This window comes from Fusarium musae, chromosome 7, assembly GCF_019915245.1.
Source record: "Fusarium musae strain F31 chromosome 7, whole genome shotgun sequence".
NCBI lineage: Eukaryota > Fungi > Ascomycota > Sordariomycetes > Hypocreales > Nectriaceae > Fusarium > Fusarium musae.
This window is the reverse complement of record NC_058393.1, coordinates 2,711,326-2,732,936: the sequence shown is the minus strand read 5'-3', so window position 1 is coordinate 2,732,936 and position 21,611 is coordinate 2,711,326. Positions and strand designations below refer to the sequence as shown.

The window sequence follows — 21,611 nt, the reverse complement described above, 5'->3', positions numbered from 1 at the left end:
GGCACGCAAATCCTCCACGTTCACACAATGTTTCATTGTGATGAGAGACAGGAGATCTTGTGTCGTTGCCGCGGTAGGGATTGCTAAAGTGGTTATAGGCAATAAACCTAAGTTTAGGATGTCTAATCTAAACGATGAAGCGCTTTAGGTAAACCTAGTAGATATTTAGACCACCTCCCTCCCCTGACTGTGTCATGCTTATGGGAGGTAGTTGATGAGCCAAAAATGATCTGGAAAGGTTTAGGGATAAGACACGGCAGTATTGGAACAAGAAGAGACCCCAGGATGAAGTCCTGTCTATAGCAAATCTCAGCACAAGGGTGCAATGCAGCAACGTCACAGTGAGCTTGTACTTAATATTTGGAAACATCTTTACTCTTCGTTTCTTCATAGATGGGCACAACTAACACTACCCCTTTCGATATACATGACCATACCTACGATAACATATCCCATCACCACTTAAAAGGTCGTCTGCATCTTGGGATAATCCTTAGCCTGGACGTGCAAGTCCGCATAGATAGCTGCAGACTGGTCATCACCAAGATGCTTCATGCGCTTCACATCGTCATCCTCAAGATGCTCAAGCACCGTCTCAGGCTCCTCCTTTCCATCCTTCTGATCCTTCTTCTGAGGCTCAACAGCCTTCTCAATACCATCTGATTCACCGATGAGAAGGATTTGAGCGTTGGGGTAGTCAAAGTGGGAGGGCTTGGAGGGAAGCCAGCGCAGAGAGCGGAACTCATCAATGATTCTGTCCATGTTAGCAATTGTCGCGATAAAAGGTGGTGATACTGACTCCTTGGGAAAGTCAGGCCCCTGAGGTAATTGAGCGTTCTGAGGTCCTGGATACTGTGGGTTCTTGGTGCTGATGATGAAGCTTCCCTTCTCCTTCAGTCCCAATTCCTTCTGGACCTCCTCAAGCTTTTCAGGCAGCGTCGTCAAATAAGCCAGATGGCTCTCTCGACCAGTCGATGTAATGGCATACACGCCCTCACCAACAGGCTTAGCAGGCGGTGTACGACGTGTACCAGCAGTCTTGGTTTCATACTCGTCTGCGGACAAGAACTCCTTCTTAATCTCTTCATACGAGACGCCAGACTTTTCGACGAATACCATGTAGCGCTCTTTTCCACTCTCGGGAAGCGTCTTTTTGGGGAGTGCGAGGATGCGAGTGTTGCCGGAGTCAGCAATGGGACCGTCACCGAGACGAGCGTCTTTTTCGATGGGTCGGAGCATGATGAAGGAACGAGCAATGTCATCGACGCTCTCGGGGTCTTCGAGATTGACGCGACCACGGATGAAGAAGTAGATGATGCCCTTTTCGAGGATGCTTGAAGGGACGTCGGGCTCCTCTGAAGGCTGTACAGCATCCTTTCCGTTGGTCTCCTGCTTTCCATTGGTCTCAGAGTCTTTGCCATTGGCCTCTTTCTTGTCATCCGGCTTGGGCTCTTCGCCATTGGTTTCCTCCTTCTTGTCAGACTTGGCCTTGGTGTCGTCTTCTTTCTCCGCAGCGCTGTCATTGTCCTTCGAATCATCCGAAATGACCACTACATCATCAAGAGTCGTCTGACCAGCCTCTTTTTTGGTGCGCTTCGCATCAGGAGAGTCATGCTGAATCTGGTGCTTCTCGCCAGTTGAGACCTGTTCCTCGCCATTGCTGGTGTTGTCGACGTCTTGGTGCTTTGAATCAGACATTTTAAGTGGTTAATGGTCTTTTGAACAATATAATTGAAGAATTGACAGATTGTTGATGTCAAGAGTCAAAATGCTGGGAAATGGCAAGGTTCACGGAAAGTGGTGGACGCGTCGCGTTGAGTGTCGCACAGGTGATGTCATAGACATGTAGTCTCTGGTACCAACTTTCGTGTTTGCTTCGTGTTTTAGTTAGTTGAGCCACACAATCGATAGCGTCATTATTGATTCAGATTCCATTGTGGCTTGGTCCTTTTGTAAGTTGGCTCATTCTTCATGAGATGCTGTCATTGGCAGTCTTGACCATACCGAGACCACCAATATCACGCTCAAGAAGTCTCAATGCTTCTCTAGCAAAGGGTGCCGCTGCACCACGGACTCTCAATGCCCATCTAAGCTCGTCGACTCGAGATGCACACCATGCCATCTCATCGAATGAGTCTGCTGTAGCCCAGAGTAGACCGGCCAGAGATCCTATCTCGGCTGCTTGATACGCTGCGGCGCTTCCCCAGAATGCAGCAGTGTGCTCAGGACGTAGGGATCCTAGCAGTTCAATCGCTGATTGAAGTTTGGCTCGAGCTGTTGATCGTAAAACTTCGTAAAGAGACGCAGGTGTGTCTGGTGTTGTGATTCGGACCAAAGCACGATGGAGTGCGATTTCTACTGCTGCATGGGCGAGATGAAGAGCTCCATTGGCACATAATTCTCTGAGCTGAGTATTCTGCAATTGAAGTCGAGCTGGTAGATTTGCATGCCACTCTCGAAGACGAAAGACCAGAGGTTTGGCCAATTCAACAGCAGCAACAACGCCCATCTGATCTAATGTCCCTCCAACTCGAGTGGCTGCAGCGCTGTAGAATGTGCGAATTACATCACTCAGAATCTGCGTCAACTCAATGTGACGAATGAACAAGTCCCATCCAACAATGATAGGTGAAGTATGATCCGGGTTCGCTTCAGGATCCATCTGACCGAGTTCGGGATAATCTGGTGCCGTGCAAGGCCGAACGTCCCAGTCGTTGTCTTGAATCAGAAAGGGTCGTCCGTGAACACACGCTCCCCAGCGATCTTGCATGTACAGAGCCCAAGCCAGCCGTCGTCGCAGACCGACTTCCCATGCGGGTATTGACCAAGAGCTACAGTCGATGTGAATACCCAGATCTTGAGCCATGGCGACAATCTGAGCTGTGAACATGCGGTTCGACATTGGGTGCGTGTGAGATCCAGACTCGACAATCTTTCGGTTTCGTTGGAGAAGAAGTAACCCAGCTTCCAGCGTACTAAGCTTGGGTCGTCGCATATCCTGGTTGATAGTTCGTTCAGCTAATTCCTCGAGGGCAGCTGGATCCGGGATAGATTCGACTTCACGTCCTGCAAGTTGACTGTCGTATAGTTGCCAATCGAGAGCTACCAGATACACCGCAGCAAGTAAAGACGGTGCGAAATGTCGGTGAGATAGTCGGTGCTTGCTGATGAATACATCTTTATGCAAAATCGGAAAACTGGGATGAACAATTCGGAAGTAAAGATCAACCAGCGTGCGGCCAAGAGGATGAACAGTCGCTTCGATGGCATCCAGATCTGCAATGCGCATCTTCTCGGAAGCAGTTGATTCATCAGGATGAACGAGGAAGACAGTCTGATAGTCCAGTCGTCTAGCGAACGTAGAGGTTGTAGACAGCGGCGGAGCCTCCTGGCTCAACGGATTCGGGCGATGGAGGTCGAGAAGAACAGGGTCACGATAGTCGGTTGGTCCGATATACTCAGCATGCGTCTTCAAGTCTAGACCGAGGGTATTGCTGAGAATACTAGGTCGAGACGGTTCAGGCATGTTCTCCTCAAAGGGCATCATCTGCTGCATCTGAGTGAACTGTTGGTTACTTTCCACACTTGCGGGAGTAGACGCAGCATCGCCATGTCGACTCGACGGAGACGCCCCCGTCTCAAAGCCCGCGACAGGCGAAGTCGTAGAGTTTCCCTGGTTCTCATCCCCATCTCGAGCGTCACTCTGCTTCTCACGTTCCTTTTCCCGATTCTGTCTCCTTTGACGAGGTGTAGGTCCACGCAGGAACGTACAAGGCTGGTTGTGAAAAGTACATAAAACACATCTCGTCTGACCCTCCTCCTTTACACACCGCGTCTTACGAACACGGCACGTGTCACATGGTCGCGCACGGGCGTTACTATTACTATTGCCGACAGCAGACGGGCCGGTGGCTGCCATCAGAGGACGGCCAGAGCCGGAGCCGGACTGGGAGAGATCAGACGGGCCGGCGCCGTGAAACGGGTGCGAGAACATGACCCCACAGGACGCAGGCGTTCTGTTCTAGGACTGAGGCTGGCTTGTGATAAGAGACAAGGGGCCCATCTTCTGGCTGTTGTGGGCCGACCAGTTGACGAAGCGGGAGTCGAGGTCGTGTCGTGGGCGTACAGTACGGCGTGATAGTGAGCAGCCATCCATCCATTGTTGATGATCCGCCATCGGGGGCCGCGCCTTATCAGTTCGTCCTGCTACGGTAAGGTCGTAATACGATAAGGAATCATCGGAGATGGGAAATGCCCCACGGGGTCGGAAATACGGGGAAACGGATATACCGATCTGAGGTGGCATGTAGGACGTTCATTGTGAGACTCGAGTTGATCTGGTTGAGGAGAGGAATTAGCCATGTCTGAATAACTTCAACTCCTGTACATATTCTGTGAACTACACAGGATGTCGAAACATATGTCGATCTGTCGCAATGCAACAAAAGTCCCTCCACTCTAAACCCGCAAGCCGAGGATCCAATGGCATAAGCCATGTCTCAATCACGAGCTCACATCTACATTGTTCCTTGCTTCCCTTGCCTCAGACATGCATCAACTCTTCGAAACGATATATCCTTTTCGAGTAAGTTGACTGGTAATAGACGATCTCGCCGCCGGCCAAAACAGATAGTCCATCGTGGACCAGGTTGACAGCCACTTTAGCCGCCGGCGAGTTCCATGATTGGCCCAACTATTTCTGGGTCTTCTTATCGTGGACTTCGAGCTGACGATCTATGAAACAAACAAAATTAGTAAAGAATTCAACTTCAAGTGACTCGAAAAATATGTTGATCAAATGAATTGAAAGTTATTGACTTGCCTGTTATTCCCGCACCTGAAGACGGGGTAAACGTCCGGAAACAAGACGGCCGAAGAACGGACTTGTAAACGGCTTAGACTCGGCGATAGCGTAATTTTCCACATAATCTCAACCCCCAGACTCGACCTTGAACTCCTTCTCACGCTCTTCCACGTGCAAGTCCAGCACTCAATTTGTATAATACCGTACAGCCAGGCTTCAGCGTTTGGCCGCCGGGCCTTCGGCAAGTTCTCCCTCTTGATCAAAGAGGTGCTGTTGTGTTATCAGTGAACATGAAATCGTTGGGCTGCGTGATCCTCGAGGCTATGCAAGTTTACGAAACAAGGAAATTCGAACCCGTTGAGACGATTCCGCAGTGTTACCTCCAGGCTCATCCGACTTGAGTCTGTTGGAGAAATTAGTATAAATATTGACGTTTGGTTGTGCAAGAGCTACTTCGATAAACAGCAGTCTCGTCTTACCTCGTGTACACAAACCCATCTAGCCTCCATTGGATATCTTGCTCTTTCATCCCCCTGATATTATGACTGGAATTGATACTGCCATGGAAAATCTTCCAAACGGCAGTGCATCCCCTTTGACGATCTCTCAGTGGAAGTCTGCCCAAATTCGTGGAGATGGCCTCGACCGACTCCTCTCCCTCGTTTCATCCGAGAGAGCAGCTAATCCTACAACCAAAGCCTGGATCTCGCTAGCTTCTCCTGAGCAGATCAAAGCCCAATGGACAGCCCTTCAGACCTTGACCTCTGACCCCACATCCCTCCCCCTGTATGGAGTCCCCTTCGCTGCAAAAGACAACATCGATGCTGAAGGCTTCGTCACCACCGCTGCATGTCCAACATTCAGTTCTACACCAGCTACTTCAGATGCCACAGTGATCGCGAAGCTTAAAGCCGCTGGTGCGATCCTTATCGGAAAGACGAACCTCGACCAATTCGCTACTGGCTTAGTCGGTACAAGATCGCCATATGGTGCTGTACCAAACTCCTTCGACCCCAGTCGTGTCAGCGGAGGTTCCAGCTCTGGAAGTGCTGTCGTTGTCGGTCGTGGTATAGTGCCCTTCTCTCTTGGTACAGACACAGCTGGTTCTGGTCGAGTTCCGGCCGGTTTTAACAACATCGTGGGGTTAAAGCCGACCCGTGGTGCTTTGAGTGCTCGTGGCGTACTTCCTGCATGCAAGACTCTCGATTGTGTGTCCATATTCACTCTTACAGTTAGCGATGCAGAGACCGTCTTATCTGTCGCCGAAGGATACGATGTCCAAGACCCATATTCTCGAGCGCGACCTAACCCTGAAAATGCCCCTTATGACGAATTCGGGGGCTCAGCAAGTCTCACTAGGCCCTCTCTCGCGATATGTGCCTCTCTAGACTGGTTCGGTCGAGATGATCATTATCCAGCGTACGAAAAGGCTCTCGTCAAAGCAGAAGCTTTGGGATGGAGTCTCGTTCCTGTTGACTTCTCCCCTCTCTTTCGACTTGCGCGACTCCTGTATAACGGGCCGTGGGTTGCAGAACGGTACGAAGCCATTCGGGGCTTTATCGAGAGTGCCGCTGCTGAAGAAATGGATCCTGTCGTGCGAAAGATTATCATCAGAGCTCAGACCCTTTCAGCAGCAGATGTCTTTGAGGGTGAATACCTTCGACAGGAGCTTACACGTCAAATCGAGAGGGAATTTGCTCGGTTTGATGGTCTCTTGGTACCCACGTCTCCAACATTCCCCACTCTTGATGAGCTCGTCAAGAACCCCGTCGAGGAGAACTCGATTTTGGGTACTTATACCAATTTCGTCAACTTTCTGGATTGGTCGGCGCTCTCTATCCCTGCTGGCTTTAGACCAGATGGACTTCCATTCGGTGTGACGCTCATCTCGACTCGTTGGCAAGAATCCTTTCTTCTATCTTGGGCTCGCGAGTGGTTTGGTGACGAACAAAGGTTGCTGGGTGCGACCGGTGTAAGCGCTCGTGAGTCTCCCACTTCAATATCATCGATCCCATCGAATTACATCCCCATTGCTGTTGTTGGTGCGCATCTCACTGGGTTTCCTCTCAACAAGGATGTAGCGACTCGTGGTGGAAGATTTCTCCGTGCCACCAAGACATCATGGTCCTATCGGCTGTACTCCCTCAACACAACAATCGGTCCCAAGAAGCCAGGTCTGAAGCGAGTCTCCACCGATGAAGGTGCAGAAATCGAGGTCGAAATATGGAACCTGCCCAAGACCTCCCTGGCGAGCTTCATGCTCACAATTCCTCCTCCTCTTGCAATCGGTTCAATCGAACTCAAAGACGGATCTTGGGTAAAGGGGTTCGTATGTGAGCCTTGCGGCTTCGATGAAGCTGTCGATATCACCAGTCACGGCGGCTGGCGAGCATACCATGCTTCCCTCGAAGAGGAGACCAAATCGTTGACAAAAGGAGTTCGTAAGCGTGCTGTCTCAACAATTCTTGTAGCCAATCGTGGCGAGATCGCGGTTCGCATCATCGAGACGATACACAAAATGGGTCTTCGAGCTGTTGCCGTCTACTCTGAGATAGACGCAGACGCCGCGCACGTTAGCAAAGCTGATATCGCTCTCAAGCTTGAAGGCTCTTCAGTATCTGAGACTTATCTGGATATGGATCAGATACTGAAGCTGGCTGCTCAATCCTCGGCTGATGCCATCATTCCTGGCTACGGCTTCCTCTCCGAGAATGCCGAGTTTGCTACCGCCGTCGAAGAGAGGGGCATAATATGGATTGGGCCAACTCCAAAGCAAATGGCTGATCTCGGGTTGAAGCATCGTGCCCGTTCTATTGCAGTCGAAGCAGGCGTCCCTGTTGTCCCAGGGTGTGACACCCTTCTCAGATCGCTGGACGAAGCTGTCAAAGAAAGCGAGCGAATCGGGTTCCCCTTGATGCTGAAAAGTACTGCTGGCGGCGGCGGTATCGGTCTAAGCTACTGCAAAGACAGACAGAGCCTAGTCACAACGTTCGAGAGTGTTCAACGGCAAGCGGAAACTAATTTCGGCAACGGGGGCGTTTTCATCGAACGGTTTATCCAACGGGCTCGCCACGTTGAAGTCCAAATCCTCGGAGACGGTACAGGTCGTGTCATTGCTGCTGGCGAACGGGACTGCTCTTTGCAACGGCGCCATCAGAAGGTTGTTGAAGAAAGCCCCGCAGTTTTGGTCCCTGAGTCAATTCGGGCGGAAATGCGAGCTGCTGCCATTCGGTTGGCTTCATCGGTTGAGTATCGCAACGTCGGTACTGTCGAGTTCATCTATGATATCGATTCGAGGGAGTTCTATTTCCTGGAAGTGAACACTCGGCTACAAGTTGAGCACCCTGTGACTGAGTCAGTAACTGGTCTTGATCTTGTGGAGTGTATGATCAACATTGCCGACGGAAGTGCAACTCGCCTGTTCGATACCGAGCCCCAAATGTCAGGCGCTTCGATTGAGGTCCGTGTATATGCCGAAAGCCCCCTTCAATCTTTCCGCCCCTGTGCTGGTCGTATCACTACTCTTGAATTCCCTTCCTCTCTTCGTGTCGATACTTGGATCCAACTTGGCACCGAGATCACGACATCTTTCGATCCTCTGGTGGCCAAGCTCATTGCCTCGGGGTCTGATCGGGAAGAAGCTATCGAGAACTTGGCCGCAGGCCTTGCAGCCACTCGTATTGAAGGCTTACAAACCAACCTCGAGTATCTCCGCCAGATTGTTTCGTCTCCCATGTTCAGGTCCGGTGACTATACGACGAAATCTTTGGACTCCTTCCAGTTCCACTCTTCCTCTTTTGAAGTCCTTCATCCTGGGGCTTTGACCACGGTTCAAGATTATCCAGGCCGTACTGGATACTGGAACATCGGTATCCCTCCCGGCGGTCCAATGGATTCTTACTCCTTTCGACTCGCGAATCGTCTCGTGGGCAATTCCCCAGGCGCTTCTGGGCTCGAATGTACTCTGGGAGGCCCGTCTTTGAAGTTCCATTGTGATGCTGTGATTTCTGCCGTTGGCGGTGTTGCACAAGTTACGATCGACGATATGGCGGTTTCCATGAACCAAGCCGTTGGTGTTAAAGCAGGTCAGATACTGAGTGTCGGTGTCGTTGAGCATGGGCATCGTGTATATCTTGCTATTCGGGGAGGAATCGAAGTCCCAGTCGTGATGGGCAGTCGGGCGACTTTCGAACTTGGAAAGCTTGGGGGCTTCGGTGGTCGTAAGCTCCAGGCGCGTGATATACTCGCCATTGGTCCTGCAGATCCCTTGGTCAGTGAAGCTCAAGCTATATCACCAGTGCCTGTGCCAACTCACCCCAAGGCTTCTTGGACCGTTAGAGTCATCCCCGGCCCCCACGGAGCTCCAGACTATTTCACCCCTGAAAGCGTTAAGGCGTTGTACCTCAGCAACTGGAAGGTTCACCACAACAGTAACCGCCTTGGTGTTCGTCTCACTGGCCCTCAACCAGAATGGTCTCGCAGAAGCGGAGGTGAAGCAGGCTTGCATCCTTCAAACATCCATGATGCTCCTTACTCGATAGGTAGTGTGAGTTTCACTGGGGATGAAGCTGTTGTTCTGGGTTGCGATGGTCCGAGTCTCGGTGGATTCGTGGTGCTGTGTGTAGTGTGCTCTGCGGATCTGTGGAAGATGGGGCAGGTTCGGCCTGGGGATACTATTCGATTCGACCCTATTGATGTTGCGACTGCGATTGGGTTAGAGAGGAAGCTTGATGAAGCCATTGAGAAGCTCTCACCTCTTGAGGCTTTAGACTGCGTTCCATTTGATGAAGTGTCTCTGGCCCAGAAGTTGGGAAGCATTCCCGCCGCCGTGGGTGCTATCGATCATGACGGTCAAAGGATTACTATTCGTCAAGCCGGTGATCGGGCATTTCTGTTAGAATTCGGTGATGCTTTCGCCTTCAACCTTCGTCACAACTTCGAGATATCAGCGTTCTGTGAGAACCATGAGAAGAATCCCATCACCGGCGTTGAAGAACTCACTCCTGGCGTCTTCAGCCTCCACGTCACCTATACTCGCTGTCTGTCCCCAGATCTAATGCTGTCACGCTTGGCAGACCATATTCGCTCGTACAAAGTCCTTTCCCAAGTCCCCTCAAGGAGCGTTTGTCTCCCCATCGCATTCGATGATAGTGTCAGCCGAGCCGCTATCGAGCGATACACAGCAACAATCCGCCCCAACGCTCCCTGGCTTCCCAGCAACATCGACTTCCTCCAAAAGCTGAACGGTATCTCTGATCTGACCAAAGTTCTGGGCGCCGCGGAGTTCGTAGTCCTCGGTCTGGGTGATGTGTTCATGGGCTCACCGTGTGCGATCCCCTTGGACCCGCGTGACCGCTTGTTTGGAACAAAGTACAATCCTTCGCGCTCTTTCACACCTCGTGGCGCTGTTGGTATCGGGGGGCAGTATATGTGTATCTACGCAACGGATTCGCCTGGCGGTTATCAGCTTGTTGGGAGAACCGTTGAGATCTGGGATGCTGACTTTGTTGATACTGAGGCTTGGTTCTTTCGGCGCTTTGATAGGATTACGTTTTATCCCGTCACTGAAGCGGCGCTGGACGGAACACCGAGGTCTGAGCTTGTTCAGATCAGCGATGGTGTTCTTGATCTTGAACAGTACGAAATGTGGCTTACGACGAACAAAGAAGACATCGCCGCCGCCGCGGACCAACAAGCAAGGGCCATTTCCAACGCGCCCTTTGTCGATGAATTGCTTCTTCCGTATCAAGTGGAATCTGTTGTCAATGGGCACAGCCCGAGTCTGGATAGCTCGGGCCTTCATGGTGAACGAGTAAAGGCGACGATGCCAGGTCGATGTTACAAGGTCATGGTGAAAGAAGGGACTGTTGTGGAGAAGGGCGATGTTCTGGTCTGTATTGAGTCGAGTAAGATGGAAATTGAGATTCGCAGTCCTGTAGGCGGAAAATGTTTGGTTGTTTTGGTGCAGATGGGGGATTTGATTGATGTGGAAGATGACCTGGTAGTCATTGACTTTGGTAATTCAGTCTAAGCTTAGGGGAGTTTTTACTGGGTTTATTTTTTCTCAATGTCTTATGCTTTCTCGCTCCCTGGGGAAGCCCTCAATTTAAGGATCTTACCTCTTGTACACGGCTCAGTCGAATACTTGCCGCTCACCTTCGTGGAATCGTGACTGAAATCTTTTTATCACGTAGGACAAAGGTCTCAAATTTTCTTACCTCACCCTTGGTCGCCATCATAACTTTACTGCAATTTACAAAGCATTCGGACTATCATTTACTAAGTGCACGAGTTTATGAGTATCAAGATAGAAGTCAAGATGAGTTTCAAGTGTTTGATTGAGCTCTGTAATGTATCCAAGTATCCTGTCCAAGTCCAAGTCCAAGCCCAGTCAAGCCAATCCTCCCAGGCATTCCCATGAGTGTGGTGAAGAGAGAGTGTGTGTTTGTGAAAGAGAGATAGAGAGTATGTGTTGTGTGTGTGTGTGTGTGTGTGTGTGTCAACTGTGCTTAGCCATCAAAGTCCCGGTTGCGTTGGAGTCGCAGCTCGTCCGAGTGTGCAAGTTCGACACTGTATGCATTGACTTGAACACCGTTCAAACCAAGACATACAGTGCAGATCTCGCACAATCGGACGAGCTGTGACTCCAACGCAACCAGGGCCCGAGGCGAGCATGTGACGTCGGCCGCGTTGGCATCCTTTGCGAGGAGGCGACGGACCTTGATTTTGGCCAAGAACTTTCGCACCTTGAACTTGATCTTGGCAGCTTTGTCCATGGTGAATGAGGTTGCCGGATACAGAGGGAATGCTGAGGGCAAATGTGCTGTCCATGAATATTCTATGAAGAGTCAGAGTTGAGCTGCAAGTGTCGTGTCAAAAGAACATACCTTGCACACTCGGCCGAGACTGCTCAAAGCCACAGGGGGGCTGGAGGCCTAAAACACTGCCAAGTGAAGGGCTGATGCTGAACGTTCGATGGAAATGGCATACTAGCAGCGCCAGCTGCCGCGAAGGGGTTGCCCTGTGGGGGGTTGAGAGTGAAGAAACTCTGGTGGCGACCTCGGTCGACACCACGAGGGCCTTGCTGCACAGACATGTTGCCCATGCTGGCAGCCAAGGTGTTCATCTCGAGCGCAGCGCCTACAAAGGCATTGGATATTCTACAAAGGGTCAGAGTCGAGCTGCTAATATCGTGTGAGAAGAACATACCTTGCACACTCGTTCGAGACTGACAAGCCCGATCACCTCGTGGGTGACGTTCGCGGCGGCTGCTGCGTCTTTCTTCAGGCGGCGGCGGATCTTGAGTTTGTTCTTGATCTTTCGGATCTTGAACATGAGCCAGGCGCTCCTCGTGAGCGGCCTTGGCCTTGGCGTCCTTGCGGCGACGGCGGCTGAGGACAAGTGTGAGTTACCACAGGTTGCGACAAAGGGGAGAGAACAGATGAGGAAAAGAAGAGTGAAGAAAGGTTGAAGAGATGAAATGAGACGATCAGAGGAAAAGTGAAACTTACCATGTCACCGAGCCACGAATGGCTCGGGCACTCCCTGGGGAGCGAGAGGGGCCGCCGTATGTCCAGTTGATGAGGACTGATGGTGTATATAGAGTAGAGTGAGTTGAGTGAGGAGGGATAAATATGTTGATGGGAGGAGGATAAATATGTTGGTGGGAGGAGAGGGTAAAGATGTTGGTGTTGGAGCTGAAGAGAAAAGGAGGAAGAAGAAGAGAGACGAAGAGGAGGGAAGATGGAATAAATACTAACAAGAGTGGATCCAGCTGATCCTGTGTGTGGGTAGAGCTCGAGCTTGCCTGGGACAATAGCAGCGATGCGAGGACCAGAGCCCCGAGCCTTGAGTGGGAGCGAGGACCTTGATTCACTGGCAAGTGGGTTCTCAAGGTGCAAAAATATCGAGAGCCTCTCGAGCCAATCACATAATTTACACAGCCTTCGATTTAATTCCCCTCGTCTGTGGAACCACGCAGAGCGCAGAGGAAATCTGCCTCGACGAGCTCGTCCAATGAAAGGGGGGGAGCTTATGACCTGGCACGGTTCCAAGCCGAACTTGGGCAATTCGGTTCAAATTCCTTCAGTGCTTGTATTCATATTAGTCGATGCTTGCTGTTATTTGGGCCAAAACCGTCCCGAGCTTTGGTAGACTTCTCGCCCAGCCTAGCTTGGTTCTTCTGAACAGGCCAAGCCACACTGCGAATTCTCAACCACCTCGAGGCCATGCATCTTGTAAATACTGTGCGATGTTCCTTGATACATTTTAACGCTTCGTTGTTTGTTCTGAACATTCATTACCCTTGTAAATAATGTAATTTCATATTATAGGTCCGTAGTCAATACCATCCTCAATGCATGCACATTACGAACACTCATTCATTTTTGCATCACTGATGTTGACATGAATTATCTCGCAATGCAGTACCGGCGGTCACATCCTCAAGTCTCTCACTCTGTTGTTGTGGTGAAACTACCACCCAATAACGCCTCCGCTCCCCAGAACCCCCGGTGGACGTAGATGAGGCTCAAAACGCACCCTCGAAAATACTCAGGGCAACCACAACAACAATTAAAAATACCTTCAAAAATATCTCTCGGAAGCTAAAAAATGCCCCATCCTCGCAAAAATGGTGTGCCGTTTTTCATATTGTGCGTGGTCGCAAGATCACAGCTGAGTGTCCGGCCTCGTCGTTGATATAACGTCCAACCGCCCCGCGCCACTACCCAACGGTCCCCTGCTTCCCGTTTTCAGCGGAGCTTCTCGCTGCACGTCACCAGCTGTCAGATCGCACGTACCCGCTGGTTCGTCTGATCTGCTGCTGGGATACTGCCCCCTCCCAGATCGCTCGGCCCCTCACCGCCCGGGATCCTGGGTATATAAATCTGCCTTCCTCCCAGGCCAGACCTCTTTTCTTTTTCTCTTCTTCTCATACCAGGCCCCGGGGGGTTCGCCTCCTAGGGTCTGTTAGCCAAACCCAGTGGCTCTCGGGGATCATGAAGCCTGAGGGCTGGGAATCATCGTGTCTTATGGCAGTAGATGAGTACCACACAGCCGCCTCGCAGCGGCCTGGGACAATTTTTGATTTCGCCCATGGGCAACCACCCTTTTTTCATTGGGTTCATGGCTATATGCTGTGGCTTGAAGAAGAAAACTTGCTTTGACTGTGACTGATGTGGTGTTGTGATGTTGTTTGACTTTGTAGTTTGCCTTGATGATATGCTGTGATGTCCGCGTAGAAGGGAGCATTGCGTGCGTAGAGTGGTTGGTACGATGCGATAGAGGCGGCCGTTGCACTCGTGGAAATTGTGTGAGATATCGTGAGATGTTGTTCTGGAGGTTGGGCTCGACGTCTCGCGCAGTTGCTCGAGTGAGGCTGATACGCCTCTCCAGATGATCATGTCACTCGTGAATATTTTGGCATTGATTACAGACTGCTGTATCACATTTTCAAGTTATTTCCTTCGCTGTTCCTCTTGAATTCATTCGTGGTTTCCTTGTTGACTCGCCCGTATCTTGGCTCGCCAGTGAACATCGTAGCAAAACCACAGTCATGGCAGACTCAGGACGGGATGAGACGTATTTCTTGGATTGAGGACGATATTATGGATACGGCACGCTATTCGAGGACTTAAGCACTTCTCTTTATCTTGTGTTTTGCGCTTGGTGGCTCGCTCGCATCGTGGTCCGCTCGTGGCATCGTAGCAAAACCACCATGGGGATGGCGCAGGGCGAGATACAAAGATATTTACTACGTAGACGATGATATTATGGATTTTGTACACTACATGAGGACTAAATCATCTTGCTTCATCTTGTGTTGGGATTGGGAATTGTGGTGACGAAAACACGCGGGCGACAGCTCGACAGTCACATCGGCGCCAGACCAACACACAGCTAATACAATATTTGATACGAAGAATAGATCATATTGAGGGTTATCTGATTGATATTGCATGCTATTTGAGACCGAAACCGTCTTGCTTCATCCAGTGTCGGGCCTGGGAATCGTATAAAGGATGCACTCGAATGCCAGATCGTTGTAGCTCGTCCATGATATCGAAAAACACAATATATTCGTAGTCGAATCGTCTCGTCAAGTCATCAATACCCTCTGTGCACTTTCCTCGCACTTCGAGGTCATCTGTTCCGGAGGTTCTGTGCTGCTGTCTCTCGCACTGGCCGCTCAGAGGGCGCCCGCCTTCGCGCTCCCGCTCCTCCCACTACCCTTAAGGCAACACTCCCACTTCTTCCCCTCCTGCTCTTTTTCTACCTCCCACAACCACCGCACAAACAATTTCACTTTCTTCACTTTTCGTGTTCTGACTGCACTTTATCTACTGCTGCAAGCATTTGAACGTTTGTTCTGGTATGTTCTTCTTTATATTCTTCTTCTTCTTCCCCTGAACACACTGAACAGTAAAAACTAACCTCGTTGCTGCTTCTCAGCTCTTCCAAGCGCTCCCCTGCACTTCAAGCACTACTTCTTCGTCTACCGCAAGACAGTCTTCAAGTCTCCGTTCATTCCAACTGTTCAACATGGTCATCGTTATCGACATCCCCCTTCCCGGCGGCGCCGGTATCACCATCCACATCCAGGAGTGGATTCTCATCCTCGTCTTGGTTCTCGTCTTCCGAGCCTGGGGATGGCCCCTGATCGTCGAGCGCTGGCCCATGGCATTCGCCTGGCCTTGGGGCGAGGACGATTTTGTCTTCTAAAGCACCATGCACTGCTACCCACGTCGGTATTTCGAGTACGATCTCTACGAGCCATTTTTGAAATGTTTACGGTAAGTCACCTCGAACCTTGAAGTGCATTTTCTAAAGTCATCGTCGCTTACTGACTCTCTCCAAGATCTGAATCACAGGGCATGTCACCTGTAACCAAAAAAAGGGATGTTATTATCATGATATGATCATCATCGGCGGCGGATTTATGGAACCGGACTGGTGGATTATTAGGCTCTAGCAATGAATCGACTCTCGTTCTAAATCTTTTGCTGTGGTCGTGATCGTGTTCCTTTCGTACCGCTCTTGACCAAGTCTATCCATCTGCCACTCGGCAATACTTCCACCTTCCCGCTCTTCCAAGTCTTCTATTTGACAACCGCTGATCTTTATCTTGCTCTAGATTCTACCAGTTCCTCCAAAAGCTCCGAAGCTCGTTCCGCGCCGCCAAGTTCATTGAGTTCGTCACCCAGATGCCCCGCCCTCTCCACGAAGCCTGGATCGTCCAGTATCGTCCTCGCCGCCGTTCGAACCTGTTCCGTTGAAGGATTATCCGTCTGCAAATCGATGCCTGCTCTTGCCCAGCTGACCCGTGCTGCTGTGTCCTTCTTATCCTCTGTTTGCCCAGCGCAGATCAGTGGCACTTTATGCGACAGCGCTTGCGTTATGCTTCCGTAACCGCCGTTGGTGATGAGGAGGCAGAGCTGTGGGAGGAAGAGATGGTACGGTATCCATCTGATGAAGCGCACATTTGGCGGCTCCCCTATTCTCGATGTGATCTCTTCTACATGTGGCGAAGCGACTACAAGAAGCAGATCTGGATCATCAGAGAGCGCCTCAATCGCGGGTATGATCAAGGATGTTGGGTCCATGGCTAAAGTGCCTTGTGTAATACCAACAACACGAGGATGCGCAACTATCTCATCCCAGTCAGGGGGTAGCTGGGCAAGACTGGTTGGTACTTGGGTAACTACCGGTCCAACGAACTTAGTATGCTCCCGCTGTTTCGGCGGCTTCGGCAGTAACTTGAACTCCAGCGACGGCGACGAAGCCTGGATGTGGAGATAGGGGCTGTAAGTGAAAGCCTCGATCGGCTCCCCATACGACAAGTCCTTCAAGCCCAATTCCCTCCTCTGGGCATTTATGATCGGCCTCAAAAGCAACGGCAGAAGAATCCACTGGCTAATAAGATGAAGAATATGATTCCAGATCAATCCAACCCACGACGTCGCCGGACCCTCCCCCGAAACAGCCTGAGGCGCTCCCCAACTCGACATGTACATCGGAATCACCCCCAGCGTCGCATAGACCGGAACCTCGCCAAGCTCACACAAAGCTCTCGCTCCATACGGCATCACATCGACGAGAAGAACATCTGCTTTAAAGTCCCTCAACACCCGACGGTAATCCGTCACCTGCGCCAGAAGCCTGATCTGAAGCCGCGAGTACTCCCTGTCGAGAATTCCAGTCTCATTAGCGGCGATAAGGGGCTCATCGATGATGGCTATGGCGCTTGTCGGGACGAATGTTGCGCCTACGGCGAGGACGCGGGCTTCGTTGGAGGCGCTGGTGAGCCATGTTACTTGGTGACCGCGGCGGATGAGGGATTGGGCTACAGCTTGCATTGGGTAGGCATGGCCGGCTGGGAAGTGAGAGTGGAGGAGGATCTTCATGGCGGGTTTGTGAGGGTGAGGGTTATGATGTGGTGAGAGTGAGAGTGAGGGAGAGGTGAGGTGTTCTTTATGTGAGGCTGCATGGATGATCTAAGTGGGCTGCATATAAAATCTGCACACTACTGTGTACGAGCAGATTGGGGGCTTGGCAGCAATGGAGGCAGATGAGGGCAATGGTAGAAGCTGAACATTCCACTTATACTGCCTTCAGCCATGATTTCCATGTATCACAACTAAAGTGAGAGCGATGTGTTATGGCTATAGTCAAGCTTATGTCTCACCGGTTGGTGTCGATCCCTGTGTCCAAGTTCTAACGTCCACCGCTTCCATGTGAGGGGTCAATTAACAAATTGCAGTGATGAGTTCCATTCACCCGATGCCAATATTTCCAGATATCCTCTTCTATTTCGGTGTTACTATGCATGGAATAATTATGGCGTTAGGTCCTACTTTTGCAATTTTACCAGTTCTGTAATCGTATGCGACGTTGCTCAGATGCAGGCAGATGTGAGGTTCGAGGTTCCAAGTGGAAGACGGCTAGGCTACCCTGCACCACTTGTGAATTATCCATATCGAATTAGATGCAGCCCTTGGATGACATTTTGTAGAAGTGTGATATAATTTCTTACTTTCTTTTTATTGTCTAAAAGATATTGGTACTGTAGCGGTTGTTGGAATATGGAAGGCCATCTTTGTTCAAGATCATAGATCAAAGACTGATGGTTGTCCAGCTGAACATCTGCTAACAATCAATTCCATGTTCACTATCACAGACCAACTCCAACAACAATCGACATCAACAACGAAAGTCACCAAAACTTCCCATACTACGTCTCATTTAGGATACAGACTGTCCGGGATTACTCTTGATCCTTTTATTCGTTTTCAAAGTATGCGTTGCTCTCCTCATCATCCTCCAAGTCTCAACTGCTCGTGTTTTCCAGTATCTAGCAGCTTCGAATCCCGAGCGCTATTTCAAATAGTCTCTCGAACGACTTGCTCGCATGAGATTTCGCCTTCCATCCGACGATATCCAAACCAGAATTCCACGAGTTATGGGAGAGTGGTACGCAGTGTGGCACGTTGGTCACTGACTTGTTCTGAGGCGTGTCGAGGTACGAGTCCACAGACACCTGAAGACCTTGCGAGCCTCTTTGTCTGACATCTCAATAGAAATAAATGCGCCTCTATCGGAAAATACATGAGTCGTTAGTCGTGATGCCGGTATCTCCCCCTGGGCCACAGAAACGGCCAAGAGAAGGCATGACCAGAGATCATGAAGCTACACATGCGCAGAAAACACACTCGCGGCCCAACAATATGGAAGATACCTACACGCGGCGGACCTAGAATAGAATCTTTGTCGTTACCGCATGCCATGCAATAGTGCCGATGCGTTGGTTGGTAGCCTGAACCGGCTAAAAGATTTGACTGAGAGTGGCCCGGCCCAAAATCTAGGTCTCGAAGAGTGTGACTTAATGTGCCAGACCGCGGAGGTGCTGGTAAATAGTCTCTTTGTTGAATTTCTCGAGGGGCGGATCGACAAGAAACACCATACTGACAGGTATCGCGTCGAAAACAGAGGCTTGATTCTCACCACAAGAAGAAGCACAGTGTCATGGCGTTACCACTGATCTGACTGCCACCCAAGACCCTCCCATGTCTTCACAACCCATTGGCGAACAACACATCTTCACGACAAGCCGCCCGTCCCGGTTGAAATACGCTATACAGGATCCTCCTCAACCGCCATGCGGTCCGATGAGTGCCGCCTCCCCCAGCCCGCAAAAATTCTCCACAGTCAGTGAGCCGATCCAGCGTCAGAATCCGAGCATCTTCTACGAGATGTGAATATCTACTACTTGTTGCTACCCTTCCACGCGAACGAAACTACAAGGCCCGAGTACTGAGGAGCGCAATGTCGAACACCGCACTGCGAGGCCCAACACGGTTCAACAAAACTCATTTCGCGGCGAGATTCACCTTGCTGATCACTTGGTACACGTCCAAGACTAACAGTGTCACCCCTTGACCGCAAGTGCGTTTCTGAAGTGGTGAATCAGTGACGAACGCCGGTCAATAAGAAGACTGCCGGTCCCCCCAGGATATGACAGTGTTTCTACACTCGAGCTCACATCTCACGAGCCCAATGGGATTGGAAATGGGTTTCCACAACAGTATTTATTAACAAATCAAAGGTGAAGACCTGGCTTGACCACGAAACGGCCCGGGCTTCACGAAATTACTTCGAATTGGTTTATCCAAAAGCTGGTCCATAGGTCTTGTGGAAGCTTCCTCAGTCTCTCTCTACCTACTGAAAAAAGGCTGGTCAAGTCTCGGCATTCTGCTTTGGCCAGCTCTCAGTACAATGGGCACAGGACTGCCCTGCTTAATATTACAAATACAGATGGAGCCGGTTTGACACTAACACTACGGCTGAAAGAAAATTAAACAAGCTCCTGTGAGCACACAAAAACTATTTATTGCAATGGCTGCTGATGGCCCATCAAATGCAGGATGACTCGTGAAGACAAGTCTGCAAAAGTATCGACAGCAATGGCCGATCGTGCAACCCCATACCTCGAACCCTGGAGCCCCTTTTCTCAACTGAGAACGATGGCTATATGAGCTTTCCCGCTACTGGCTCATATCGAATCGAGATCATGACTCGGCCAACGCAAATACCGATCAGATACAACATGACCGGTACTGAAGGAGCGACTTCAAAACCTATAGGTCCTGCTCAAGGACCTGGTATTGCAAGTCGAGATTAACCACCGATGAAGCGAGCAACCCCTGAAGATTCGGGTTATTGGTAAGCACATACTGTAAGCAATCTGTCTATTGAAACTTTATAGCAAATCTAACAAATTCTGATGCGGCTGAAGGTATCTCGATCGTCAAGTCGTACCGCGCAACCGCCACTGGACCCGAAGACCGCTATGTCTAGAACCAGGCCGTTTCTAGATGCCTGTCGAAGCTTACGGGACTCTCTTCTACCACCGGGATTCACTCTCGTCCAACTGTTTGAACTCGGTCATCCATGTACGGGATGAGGCCAAGCTTCATGTGTCCAATATCAGCGGAGCACTCCAAAGGCGCCTCCAAGTGTCACCCCCGTCTAAGCTGTCCCCCAGGCTTATCTTGACCTTTTCTTGTTCTGCAATTCTCAGACATGGCTGGCATTCAGCTACTAACTAACTAAAGCGTCCTACAATGCAAACCATGCACTTGTAAGGTCGAATCTTCGGTGGTGTCAACGTCTCGGCGCGCAACTTCAATGTTCAAGTCCAAGGAGGGCTCTGGGTCATTGCCCCTGTCAATATCGTTCCTACTAGCCACAAGCTTTAGTTTCCGATTCACAAGAGGACCTCACTTGAATTTGTCAATCTTCTTACTTAGATACATTCATCTCTTTTATCAGGATGTCATATACGCAGGCGATGCTGACAGAAAGATAGCTACGAAATCAAAGCTACTGCAACGACCAAGCTGTACCCTTTCCGCCAGAACGACAGAGCTGTAGCCACTTATTCCCAGCCTGTAAAGACGCAAGCTTACAATCAATTATATTGCCACCGCAGCTCATCATGGGCTTTGAGGAAACAATCGCACGCAGACCACAGGTTTTCGACTACAGCACTCAGCTCTCAGTGAGCAAGAAAACACCAGACCTTGATATAAGCTGATAAAATAAACTCAGCAAAAGGTATAATATACTTATACTAAGTCTTTTGTCATTTAGGATCAAAGTCCTGGGTTTTCTTTCCTTTCCTAGTCAGCATAATCAACGGCCACTTGCTCTTCGGCTGTCTCTGATCAATGAACCCCTTGTCAGGCAGAAGAAAACTTGAAGTTGATGCATGCATCATATCTTCTAGGCGAGTAGCTTTACCGATTCTACTCCATTGTAATACATGCACCCCTTTGAGACTCGGTAGCAACGATCTTCTACTTGTCTCAACACACTTGACTTTCCTTATATCCTGATACAAAATCCCTTGTTGGTCACTGAGCTAACTATATCTCTACAGGGCCTTTGAGCCACCCTCGATCCGAACGTCGAACAAGCATCCGCGAGCCCTATTGAATTCCTCCCTTCCCGCAATTGACGAAGTTCAGCAGCCAAAACAAGTTACGAGCGACCGACTCCACGCCCGTGAGGCTCAGTAGAAATGAATCAGGGAAACACGCCCCCGCAATACGAATCTTGGTCACTGCAGAATAGCCTCACGAAGAATTGTGGCCAAAGCATTGCCTTCAAATAGGCCGAGATATTGTTAAGCGGTCTTAGTCCTTTTCGAGTCCCGACAGGACCGGCTGCGGGTTACCTCGTACTCTATCTTGGCAAAGACGAACATAATCACTAGGCCCTCGTGTTTACAGCCTCTACGCTTACGGCA

At 50.3% G+C, this 21,611-nt stretch overlaps 6 protein-coding genes across 6 annotated transcripts; 1 reads left to right on the top strand and 5 right to left on the bottom strand.

Moving 5' to 3' along the window:
* Positions 1-462: 462 nt before the first annotated feature.
* Positions 463-1,698, bottom strand: J7337_010000 (uncharacterized protein; the record flags this gene model as incomplete). Its single annotated transcript, XM_044827588.1, has 1 exon — positions 463-1,698. The coding sequence occupies one exon, from the start codon at positions 1,696-1,698 to the stop codon at positions 463-465; it is 1,236 nt and encodes a 411-aa protein (XP_044678182.1).
* Positions 1,699-1,969: 271 nt separating this feature from the next.
* On the bottom strand, positions 1,970-3,994 carry J7337_009999 (uncharacterized protein; the record flags this gene model as incomplete). Its single annotated transcript, XM_044827587.1, has 1 exon — positions 1,970-3,994. The coding sequence occupies one exon, from the start codon at positions 3,992-3,994 to the stop codon at positions 1,970-1,972; it is 2,025 nt and encodes a 674-aa protein (XP_044678181.1).
* Positions 3,995-5,345: 1,351 nt separating this feature from the next.
* J7337_009998 (uncharacterized protein) lies at positions 5,346-10,835 on the top strand (the record flags this gene model as incomplete). Its single annotated transcript, XM_044827586.1, has 1 exon — positions 5,346-10,835. The coding sequence occupies one exon, from the start codon at positions 5,346-5,348 to the stop codon at positions 10,833-10,835; it is 5,490 nt and encodes a 1,829-aa protein (XP_044678180.1).
* A 478-nt stretch (positions 10,836-11,313) lies between these two features.
* Positions 11,314-12,139, bottom strand: J7337_009997 (uncharacterized protein; the record flags this gene model as incomplete). The annotated part of the gene is made up of 3 exons (XM_044827585.1): positions 11,314-11,642; positions 11,795-11,964; positions 12,021-12,139. The coding sequence occupies 3 exons, from the start codon at positions 12,137-12,139 to the stop codon at positions 11,314-11,316; spliced, it is 618 nt and encodes a 205-aa protein (XP_044678179.1).
* A 3,189-nt stretch (positions 12,140-15,328) lies between these two features.
* J7337_009996 (uncharacterized protein) lies at positions 15,329-15,625 on the bottom strand (the record flags this gene model as incomplete). The annotated part of the gene is made up of 2 exons (XM_044827584.1): positions 15,329-15,570; positions 15,607-15,625. The coding sequence occupies 2 exons, from the start codon at positions 15,623-15,625 to the stop codon at positions 15,329-15,331; spliced, it is 261 nt and encodes an 86-aa protein (XP_044678178.1).
* Positions 15,626-15,924: 299 nt separating this feature from the next.
* J7337_009995 (uncharacterized protein) lies at positions 15,925-17,208 on the bottom strand (the record flags this gene model as incomplete). The annotated part of the gene is made up of 1 exon (XM_044827583.1): positions 15,925-17,208. The coding sequence occupies one exon, from the start codon at positions 17,206-17,208 to the stop codon at positions 15,925-15,927; it is 1,284 nt and encodes a 427-aa protein (XP_044678177.1).
* Between the last annotated feature and the right edge of the window lie 4,403 nt (positions 17,209-21,611).